Here is a 12,754-nt window from a genome sequence, read left to right as displayed (position 1 = left end):
GGATGTAGCCATGGTATATTTATATGCCTCTTGATAATGATATTTATATGAAAGTCCCATAAGGATTTAAGATACTTGAAACATATAAATCAAGTTCCCGAAAACTATATTCAATAAAGTTACAAAGATCATTATATGGATGGAAATAATCAAGAAGAATGTTGTACTAGCGCCTGAGTGAATATTTATTGAAGGAAGAATAACAAAATAATCCAATGTGTCCATGTGTTAGTTTGATAAAGAAATCACAGTTAAGATTTGCTATTATAACTGTATATATTGATGATTTAAATATAATTGGAACTTATGAAGAGCTTTTAAAGACAATAAAGTATCTTAAGAAAGAATTCGAGATGAAAGATATCGAAAAAATAAAATTTTGCCTTAGTTTCAAATTAAGCAACATATGAGATATTTGTTTATCAATCAACTTATATAGAAAAAGTTTTGAAAATATTTTATATGGATAAATCACATCCATTGAACATTCCAATGCAAGTTCATTTACTAGAAGTGAAGAGATATGTTTCAACATCTAGATAATAATGAAAAACTCCTTGGTCTAGAAGTACCATATCTTAGTGCAATTGGTGCACTTATGTATCTTACTAATAGTACAAGACTAGATATTGCATTTTAAGTAAATTTATTAGCTAAGATACAATTTCTCTCCAACAAAAAGGTATTGGAATGAAATTAAACATATACTTCATTATCTCTAAGGAACAATTGATATGAGATTATTTTATTCAAATAAATCAAATAAAAACCTAGTTGGTCTTTCAGATTCTAAATATTTATCTGATCCATACAAAGTTAGATCTTAGATATGATATCTATTCACATGTGAATAAAATGCTATATTTGGTGATCAATAAAGTAGATCATAACAGCTACATTCTCAAATCATGTTGAAATTCTTGCAATTCATGAGGCTAGCTGGTATATGGTTAAGATCGATGACTCAACACATTCGGGAATCATGTGGTTTTTTTTCTTGTTAACTCCCTCTACAACATTATACAAGACAACACAACATGTATAGCTCAAATAAAAAGAGGTTATATTAAAGGTGATAGAACAAAACACATCTCACCAAAGCTTTTCTATACTTATGATCTTGAAGAAAATGACATCATAGTACAAAAAATTTGTTCAAATTTTAACTTCGTAGACTTATTTACAAAACCACTACCTACCGCAACGTTTGAAAAATTGGTGCACAACATTAAAGTGCGGCGACTCAGAGATCTCAAGTGATGTTACCATGAGAGGGAGAAAATTTTATTTTTATATGTATGAAATATGTACTCTTTTTCCTACACTAGGATTTTTTTCCATTGGGTGTTTTTCCCAGTAAGTTTTTAATGAGATATATTTCTTATATGTAATGGGCATTTAAGGGGGAGTATTATAAATATTAATATAATATATAGATATTTATTATCCATTGGTGTGCTTAGTGGCCATAGCCACATGTCAACTCATTAGTCATCTAACATTCATGCCATATGTCTATCACATACTCAATCTTAATGGTCATGTAACCTACATGCTTGCCAAATTGCTATAAATAGTAGTTTTTGGTGGAGTTGTAAGACACACCAATATTGGAGAGAAATTCAAAGAAATTGGAGAAAGGGGAGAAATTTGAAAATTATTAATTTTCTTAATTTCTTTAATTTCTTATTTATTTATTTATATTATTTATAATATATCATTATTTTATTATTTTAATATTATGTTTGTCGATTTTCGTATTCGAGTTGTGCCCCGTTTTCACAACAGAAACAAATATAATAAAAACAGACCATTTATTTGTTTGTTTTCTTTCTATCAAATATTTGAACTAAGATATATATATCTATTCTCTTACTATCAAATATTTTAACTAAGATATATATCTACTCGGGAACTTAAATAAAATTGTTTAAAAATCAAAGTATTTTCACATATGGCAAAAGATTGAAACTATTTACAAATTATAGCAAATTTTATGAAAGATGGTCTCAATGCTATTCATGACAATTACTCTACAAAATTAGACCACATTTTAGGTATTTGAAAAAAAATTGATGATTACTCATTCTTCACATCAGATTTACAGAAAAATTTAGTTCGTGTATTCATAACTTCAATATAATGCTCGCTAGTAAATAAACTTCAATTTTTAAATAGCTTGTTGATCTTCTTCTCTAAACCATTTTGTGTATGAATTATCAAATGTTTAAGGTGTAAATTAATTCACCAGCACTATCAAGTCGAATTTTCTTAATTGTATAATCAGGAAACTGTGTTTTCAACTTAATTATTTGAGTAAGTAATTTTGCAAATGCAAGATTTCGACTTGATAATAAGCACACATGTGACCATCTGCTAGTTGCGTCTATTAAGACCATATAAAATACTTAAATGGTCTACTTGGTGGGTTAATCGGTCCACAAATATCACTATGTATTCGTTCAAAAAATGTAGGTGATTTTATTCCCACTTTAGCTGGTAATGGTCTAATTATTAATTTAACTTGAGAACAAGCATCACATAATAATTCATTTGATTGAAGAATCTTTTATTTCTTCAATGGACGTTCACGTGAACTTTGAATAATTCTTATCATCATTATGGATCCTGGATGACCTAATCGATTATGCCAAATTGCAAATATGTTTGGATTCATGAACTTCAGGTTCCTTGTTGGATATATTCAATTACTCGTATATGAGTATAATATAATCCAGAAGATAAAGCAGATAAACTTTCTAAAATACGTTTTTTATTTGAGACAATAGATATATAATATAGATATGTTCTATTCCATTCTTTCTATCAGTCTCTATATGATAATCATGACAGCATATATCTTGCAGAACCTAATATTGTATTGACTTTTGCTTTTAGTATTGCCAATTTGGAAAAATATTTTTTACTTATCAGTATTGTGTGCGAATAACTTCATTGTTCATTTTTAAGTTATTCAGCATAAAAAAATTGTCAATGTTTCTTCATTAAACAAAATAACTATAATCAGAAGAAAAAAAATGAGAGATTAAAAAATATTAATTATTATATTAACTCAAAAATATAGCACTTGTTATTTTATCAAATATGATAATCTTTTTAGGAGATTCAAAACTTTATCACATCCAAATTTGTCATACTAGATGAGCTAAATATATTATCAGTTTGATATGCAAAATATGCTTCCACATTTTTCTCTTTTTCTTATGGAGCTTTTCTTTTTTATGATCATTGTTTCATGTGATTCTTTTGAGATTTGGATGATTATAACGACCAACCACGAAAGATAATTACTTCTTATAACAATTGTCAAATTCACAACATTCACTTCAGGGAATGTGCATGATTGTTATTACACTTGGTCAATATTAATTATTTTCATCTACTACTATTTAAAATTTACAACCTTCATTTCAGGGAAGTGTCGTTTCTTTAGTCGATTAATGTTTATTATTTTTTAACCAATAACTCGTTATCTCATTCAACCACGAGAAGTAATTAAGATAAGTACATAATATTCTTTAAAATATTTCTCTCGATATTCCCAATGCATGAGCTTATCCGAAATATATATAGAATAATTGTTTTCTAATGATCGTATTCTTAATGACATTTCAATGTATCAAACTTTCATGATAAATAATTATTGCTATTAGAATCAAATAATAGAAATTTAATATATGTCAAACATGCAAAATAATATTTATTTTATTAATTATGAGGAGTAGAGAAAAATCAACATACCGTTAGGACGACCGGAGGAGACGACATACCTTGACGGAGGAGACAACCAGAACTCGTGCTAATAACGTGTTGTGGAAACGAGGCACAATCGAAATACGGAAACCGAAAAATATAATATTAAAATAATAAAATATATAATATAAATAAATAAATAAGAAATTAAAGAAATAAAAAAATTTAGGAATTATCAAATTTCTCCACTTTCTACCACTTACTCCAATTTCTTTGAATTTCTTTCCAATGTTGGTGTGTCTTACAACTCCACCAGAAGCCACTATTTATACTCAATTTGACAAGCATGAGGTGAGTTTACATGGCCACTAAGATTAAGTACTTAATAGACACATGACATGAATGTTGGATGACTAATGAGTTGGTATGTGGTTATGGCTACTAAACACACTAATGAATAATGGACATTTATATATTATATTAATATTTTTAGTAGTTTCAAAATTATAGGTTTATGAATTGTTGCATATTTATAACAAATTTGAAATAGAAAATAAAATAAAATAGAAAGCAAAAATAATACATTATTGTATACTCACTTATTGGTGGGGCTTAAAAAATTAGTAAAGTAATAAAAACTACGAAAACATAAAATAGTCGACTGCTCTCCTTACGGGTCTCTAAACTGTTTTTTTTTCCTAGTTTTTCAATAGATTTTTTTAGTAATATTGTTTTTAAAAAAATAATATAAAAAATGAAGTAAGAGGAAAAATATTGACAAAAATAAGACAGTAAAGTCGTGGATCCTATCTACAACTAATGGAAAAAGTCATACATGCTTGTGTCAATAACTAACCTTATCAATATCTGATATATTTAAAATACACTGAGTGAAAAATCTAATTTACGTCAAAATCATGGAGAAAATAGAAATTATCAAAAATTCGTACATACTCGTGTCAATATTTTGCTAAAATTCTTATTCCGTACGGATTTTACTATTATTCCAACCACGACCTCCAACTTTGCGATTCCTACAAAATATCTCCTATTTTTTTTCTTCTCAACAAATGAGAGGGGATGCTTTATGGGCTCTATGTGAGTTTGGGCTCAATTGTCTAATGGGTTTGAACTTTGGCTCAATATGGCTGAACCATCTTAATTCTTTTAAGAAAAATTTAGAGAAAAAGACCTAATTTGACTAAGAAATTTCATAAATATCCTATTTTAGGATTTTTTTTTTTTTACTTAACTAGGAATTCACATATTTGTTGGACAATTTTAACCTTATGATTAACATTAATTATATAGATAATTCGATATTAAAAGTATATTTTGCCTTATTTATATTATATTAATCATTATTGTGTAAATTATAACATCCTTAATTATGATCTTAATTAATGTAAAATCTTAATTATTAATGAAAAAACGTTACCTTATATAATTTATTTTAAATTATCATCCAATAATAAATCTTTGAATGCGGAAATAATTTCTAAAATTCTCTTTCTTAATTATTCATCAGCCACATAATTCTTACATCCTCATCTCCATCATCAACAGTCATTCTTCTCTATTACATCCGCGGCCTGCAATTTATCCAATTTCTCCACCAATTCTGGTACACCCTTCCTCGAAAAGTTTTCTAATTTCTTCACTAATTTCATCCAGTTTCATTCTTCATCTCCTTATATTTCGCCCATTACCGATTTCGATTCCGTTATTCATAGAATCTCAATTTATTTCATTCTTTCGTTCTCCTCATGTATCCGGTTAATTGTATTTTTTAATTCATTATATTTTTCTGTACTCTATTAAATCGTAGTATTCCTAAAACGTTTAATTTTATATTCCGAAATATTTGTTTTAGACATATATCAGTTCATATATATAACAATTTATATATTTATTACATACAGTCCCTAAGGAATTTCAATTGTATGTTATGTGAATTAGTTTATATATACCCCTTCATATATACAATGATGCATATAAACTGAGATACAGTAACCGATTAATATGATATGTGTGTTCTGTTATTTTTTAAATATATACCCCTTCATATATACAATACTATACATAAATTGACATACAGCAATTAACGAATATGATCTATGTGTTATGTTTTTTTATAAATATATACCCCTTCTTATTTACCATAATACATCTATATGGACATCCAGTAACCATAGAATATCATATGTTTCTTCAAGTAAGTTTGATTCTGTCATCGATAAATTGCAACATTCTTTCAATTCTGGTACATCCAGTTTCCTTATTCACGTAATCTTATTTCCTCCATCACCGATTCCGGTTTCGTTTTTCACTGATTCTTAGTTTATTTCATTTTTTTGTCATCCTCGTACTTTTGGTTAGTTGTCTTCCTCAATTTCTCATATTTTTCCTTACTCCATTACATCGTAGATTTTTTAAAACGTTCTAAACTTTGATTCCGTAATATTGCATTTAGATATATACTCCTTGATATATACAATTTATAAATATATGTTGACATACAGTTTTCAAAAAATATGATATATCGGTTTTGTTATTTAGCGTATATATACCCCTTCATATATCTAATAATACATATAAATTGACATACATTTACCAAAAAATAGGATATGTTAAATTGATTTATGAATAGTATATATGAAATAATTCATTGTTTAATTTATGAATGAAAGGTTGTGTTTTCAATTTAAATTGAGTAAGAAAAAATTACAGAATATGAGAAAAAATATGTGTATGTATTATTGAATATATGCAATAGTATATATGTTAAAAATCACAAAACATAAATCTATTATTCAGGAGCATATGTGAAAAATCAAAATAGGAGGAATATTATCAAAATATATGCTACGAAACGGAAGAAGAAAAAACAAATTTTTGAAGGAAAAAAATACATGCTACGAAACGGAAGAAGAAAGAACAAATTTTTGAAGAAAAAAATATATACTACCAAACAGAAGAATAAATAATATACGAAAAAAAAAGACTAACCGTATCACAAAAAGCAAATCGAAAGGAAAGAAGAAAGAACAATCTTTTTTGTAATAGAAATCGAAGAAGAATGCCTGTGTCGGAATTCATGATCGTGAGAAATTAACTTTTGGTTGGACATGAAATTGAATATATTTAATTTTGTAGGATAATTAAAAATATTATTACCATATAAGATAATAATTTATATTATATTTAAATCATTATAAAGTTAATAAATATTATATTAATAAATACAAATATATATGTATTAATAATTAAAGAAATTACATTTGATATAATAAATATGGTTGTTCATAATTAAGAAAAATATTGTTCAAGATTAATGAAATTTAGATAATAAGGTAAATTCGTCCATTCTTTTGGAAAAAATGTTAGCCCATTTAGGACTTTTATGTAATATATTAGAAAGAAATGTCCATTGTGTAATATCATATAACAATTTAGACTATTTTAGTTGAAACACTTTCTTTTAATTTATAAATATTGATGATAACAAATTCAAAATCTTACCAATTATGAAAAGAAAGAGAGAAATGATAATTGATGTAGAAGAGAAGAATGATATATTTAGTATTTTTCCAATGGAAGAATGACTGAAATTGGAGTTAGACATAAGCATAAAGCTGCAAAGAAAAAAAATCAAAAGTTATTAAAGAAAAGAAAACGTGAGAAAGAAAAAGAGATGATGAAAAATTGAATGCCTTACCCAATTATGAAAAAGAGATTTATAATTGAGGGAAAAAAATATATAAGGATACGTATTTGATACCTTACAATGGAAGAATGGTTGGAGTTAAGACCTCAGCATAAAGCGAGATAAAATTTAAAAAACTAAAGAAACCGTGAGACAGAAAGATTAGAAAAGATATCTGGTTTTACTTGCTCTAAACCATGTTGACGCTTTTGGTGTCAACATTTCTATATGTTTTCTTCTCTCTGTTAAATGGATTTTTACTATCTCAACATCCTAACATTCTTACTGAGACTAATGTTTCTGGTCCAGCTTCTAAGAAGTTAACTCTTAATTACAAACTTTTTCAAGGATCAGATCTCCTTGCTAGCTTTCGGCCTCCCCAATCAGGTTCTTAGTCATTTGCTGCTAACATCAGAATTCCTCCTAATGGCCTTCATTTCTCTCGTGAGTTACCTTCTTGAATGGTTCAGCTCTTGTCTAAAGAATCTCGTTCCCTGAAAGTAGAAGGAGAATATTGACCTGAATTCTGAGGAGGCGATGCAAGTATAAGTCGGAGAAAATGGAGTAAGGTATGATAAGTCAAAACACGTGGATAAACCAAACAAGTTTTCATGTATTAATTAAAATAGAAGTTAGGATAAGACAATTGTATGAGTGAACCAGATGTTCCGGAAGATGATCCAAAAGTATAGATTCAATTATTCAAAACTCATAATTAATATTACCCATTTTTATTTTCTACAACTATTTTTGATATAATTTGAAAATATTATTTTGATTAGATTTATAATCAAAAGTTTTAAGAATGCCTCTTATCATCCTTTATTAAATTAAATTAAATATAATTTGTACTCGTATAATATGGTTGTTTTTATCCATTTGAATTCTTCTTTAAATTTATACAATTTTTATATTGTTTTTATAGGTCATTTTTTTAACAAAATGAATATATCATATTTAAAGATTTTTATTAAATAAATTTTAATTTTAATTTAAGTTTGAATTTGAATATATTGTTTGAAATAACAAAAATTGTGATATAACAAAAAAAATGTATAAATGATTTGATAGTATTTGTTTTTAATTATATAATGCAAATCAAGACTGATAGTTATACTATACATAACAATTTCGAAAATGGAAAACCAACAAATCCACGATGAGAAATATAAAAAATGTCTCAATCAACACCCGATTAATTGACCATTAGGATTTAGGGTAATCACGATCGCGTATGATGTCACACATGCGTAATTCATCATACGCGATCATATAGGAAATGATATAGCGTACCTGATCATAACAAATCTGAACTATCTTGGTTTAAAATCGTGTACCAAAATTTTTGCAATCATGTACCAATATCCTACAATCATGTGCCAATATCTCGACGATTTTTTTTAAAGATCTTTTATATTTGATCCACGATTTAATACAAATACCGTTTAGATTTGGCTAAACTATCATATAACCAAATCTATCAATATGTCAACGATTTTTTTTTTCAATATTGTGTACCTCTTAGATTTGGTACATGATCTTGAACAAATAACAGTTTGAAGAAAAAAAAAAGATGGAAATGAGGGAAAACTTTAATATTTTCTAAAAAAAATAGTCGGCTTTTTTGGCTTTTTGATTTTGTTACCTATGACTTTTTTATATTTATGAAAATTAACTTTAAACGTAAAATAAAGAAATTTTTTTCAAAAATTTACATTAAAAAAATAAACCATTTACATTCCATATATAAAACACTAAAAAGACAAAATGTGTTTCATAAAAAAAAAAAAAATGGATGAAGTGTAAGTATTTATCAAATTTTCTATTTTTGACAATTTTTTTAACATTAAAAAAAACAAAAATGTAAAATAGGGGAGATTTAATTGTGAACAGGTTGAGGAGAATGCAAACAATTTAGAGAAAAACGGATACCAATGGGTGTGGAAGGAGAAATTGAGGATCCCATTAAAGATGTAGAGTTCCAATGGGATTTTTGGGTTTTTGAGGGCGAAAATAGAGAGGGTGATTTGGGTTGAAGCCCTTTTAAATTTGAGATTTTAGAGCAATTGGGAATGAGAAAATTGGAAGGTATCATGAAGATCAAGAGTCTCTTTGCCACCTCCTATCAAACAAAATCATATTACCAAAATATCTGGATCACGATAATACTATCTCACCATGCTTGAAGTTCCTCCACTCTAATATTTGCTTGTCAAATTTATCCACAAAAACAGCATAAATGAAAAACTTTCAATCTTTATTCACCTCGGTGAATTACTAAAAAAGGGAAAGGGGTTCACTAGGCTGCCCCAATACCCTAAATCAATTCTCTTGCTTACCTCAAATGTCTATTAATCAAATAAAACTAAACGGATACTTCTGGAGTCTATTATCCATTGAATCTGATCTTATCATCCAAAATTCTAAAAATTACAGTTGGTGTGGAGGAGGTTTACATATTCATCATTTACACACAAATCATCGCAAAAAAAAGAAGAAGAACGAAAGAACTACCTATGAACTTCACATTTACATACTATGTTGCACACATCCAGACCTCCAACATCTCAAAATAGTTTATATTTTCATGAATACAAGAAACCTCATCTCATACTCAAGGCAGGCCAAGAATTTGCACCTCCACCTGTCAATGGAGCTCTCACCACAGGCACCCGTCTCACCACTGAAAAGGCCTCATTCAAACGTGCTGCCCGATCTGCAAACTGCGATACGTTCTACAAAAAAATTTGTACCAGTATAAGTTTTTGTCATCATTCAATCAAGTTTTGCAGAGTATGAAATGGATTTGTATGTATATGGGGAAGGGGAAAAAACCTCATTTTTCGCTCATAATGAGAAAGTTATACATCACATGATCACAAAAGTCAATAAGCCTACAGGTAGGCTTATTCTCACTGCATTTTATAAAGCTTCTAGTTCTAACCCAGGCTACTTGACCCACTAACAAGCTTTCATTCAATAATCCAACTGCATCCCAGTCTTTAAAAGTTTTAACAGGTTCTACCATGCTTTCAAATTTTTTAGCTTTGTCATCTCAACCATCGCAAATTGGCTTATGGTGACTAAAGAACATGGGTATAGTAAGGAATGCATTTAAATCCACGTTGCTCACCTACCTAACGAGTTTTCTTTATACCTAAATATTGTAGGGTCAGATAAGCTTTCTCTTGAGTTTAGTCGAGATGTATATAACTCTAACCCTAACTACAAATATAAATAAAATAAAAGTTCTAACATCCCATCAGAGGAGGAAAAAAACCAAACCAAATGGGTTTGATTCTATATGCCCCTTATGTTTAGGCATTGAATCATCTGGAGTTCCTTTTCCAAATGTTCTAACAAAGGCGGGAAAAAACGTATCAATGGCACTACTAAAGGAGTCAAGTTTCTTGACACTGGCTACAGGAGTTCTTTAGCAAGAAATAATGAAAATAAGTTAGTTCCAGAAGTAACAACAAATTTTGGTTAGTTTTTACAAGTCTATCGCCTATCACCTATCTTTGTGCATCTTACCACATCGTTCAATAAAATTTTGCCATGTGGCAAATTTCTAATTTCTTTTATAGAAGATTTTAATTATTTGTTTGATGTGAGTAAAAGGGCTTCATAAAGATGCAAGGGTGGAACTTGCCTATGCTCACAAATATAGGCAATCCAGATGATGAAGATAGTGCCCATCAATTTCAACACAAAAATCACAATTAAAAGAGAGCATTTATGATGGATCACAGGTGCTCCAAAGTCAATCAAAGAAATTGCATTGAGAGGAGAGCTATTCTATTGAAACAATCAAAAGCTTAGAACAACACCATCTCTCAATCTCAAGAACCACATCCCATAAAACAAATAAGGTTGCTTGGAATTGAACTTGGATCTCCAAATATGTTTAACACCGATTGATTCAAAACTACGTTGCTTACTTACAAAGAGGGTATTAAACGAAAGAAGTTCACCCAAGGATGACAAAAATATGGGAATCGGAAGAAGCAATAACTAACCTTATCATTCACAGCAATCTTCAAGTGAAGGCTTTTAGCTTTCCTCTTCATCTTGTACAGTCTACGTCCCAATATCATCACTCCCATGAAAGCAGCAGCCACAGAAAAGGACCATGCAGGGCTAGCCCTTAAGAAGCAATACCTCAAAACCTGAAAAGGAACCTTCCACCACACAGCTTTCCTCCTCTGTGCCTCTAACTCACCAGATTTTGCCTCAACTTTCACTTCTTCTACCGCCATTGCCACATCTATTTTCTCACTCGAATCTCCATCTCCATTGTTCGAAATATCATTTACACTCTCTATATGATCGTTGCCTGCATCGTTCTCTTTTCCATCGTCTCCAGCTTTCATTGCAAATGACATGTTTCCACTCCAATTAGAACAAGTGTCGTCCAAAATCTCATCTTGGCTCTCACTTTCTTCACTAGATTCTTCGGATTCCGTCGGGTTATACGTGTCCTTCCCACGAAGCGGTTCATCTCTGGCAACAAGAGGAGAGCCTTTCAATTCACCATCATCGGCCTCCCGTCTATTCAAATTCTCGGCGTCGGTAGAAATTTCTTCGAAACCCGCTACGCTTTTCGTAATATCTAAAAGACCGTTCGCGTGAGATTGGTTCAATTCACATTCGCCCAAAAGGTCGTTTCCCAAGTCGGACCCTATTTCACTCGTATTCTTACGACAACTCCGATTCTCCGAACCAGAATCAACGGAGCTGAGGTTTTCTGGCTCGACCAAACACTCATCGGTTACAGTAGACTTCAGGGGAGTTTTTGAACTCGGTTCGTGTTTACGAAGAGAGAAGTAATCCAAACAGATTGTGCTTTCGGAGCCCGAATCGCCTTCAATTTCCTGAAAAAACCTCGAGTTCGAATCGGGAAGATTGGAAGAGTAGGGTTGAGGGAAAGTGCGGTCATACTCATGGAGAAGCTCCCAATCCTGGAACTCGTCGTCCATGGCGGTGGGTGATGGAGAAATCAGAGTTGGAAAAGGGCAAAACGCTATCCGTAATCTTTGTTTGAAGGGAAGTGATGAGAAGGAATTGATAAGCCCACAGAAAAAAAAAGGTCGTTTTTATGGGTAACCCACCAGAAGGGGAACGGCAGTTATTCCTTTTTCGTCGTTGCCGGTACATCACTCTTTCTCCACCGTCCACCCTTTTGTTACAAATGAAAACATCTTTATTCCTCTTCTTACATAGTTTTCCGTTTCATAATGATTCTAACTCAACTCCACAAAATAAAATACAATCAAAATATTCAACCTATAAAGTTGTGAACTTCAATAAAATTATCTCAATAACCACTAAATC

The 12,754-nt window shown here is 29.9% G+C and overlaps 1 protein-coding gene across 1 annotated transcript; it reads right to left on the bottom strand.

The window, feature by feature from the left end:
* Positions 1–9,780: 9,780 nt before the first annotated feature.
* Positions 9,781–12,688, bottom strand: LOC103485392 (uncharacterized). The gene is made up of 2 exons (XM_008442957.3): positions 11,440–12,688; positions 9,781–10,155 (listed from the first exon to the last, which is right to left on the bottom strand). The coding sequence occupies exons 1-2, from the start codon at positions 12,397–12,399 to the stop codon at positions 10,024–10,026; spliced, it is 1,092 nt and encodes a 363-aa protein (XP_008441179.2). The 5' UTR covers positions 12,400–12,688; the 3' UTR covers positions 9,781–10,023.
* Positions 12,689–12,754: the final 66 nt, after the last annotated feature.

The sequence above is a fragment of the Cucumis melo genome, chromosome 3 (genome assembly GCF_025177605.1).
Source record: "Cucumis melo cultivar AY chromosome 3, USDA_Cmelo_AY_1.0, whole genome shotgun sequence".
Lineage (NCBI taxonomy): Eukaryota > Viridiplantae > Streptophyta > Magnoliopsida > Cucurbitales > Cucurbitaceae > Cucumis > Cucumis melo.
This window is presented reverse-complemented; position numbering and strand designations above follow the sequence as displayed.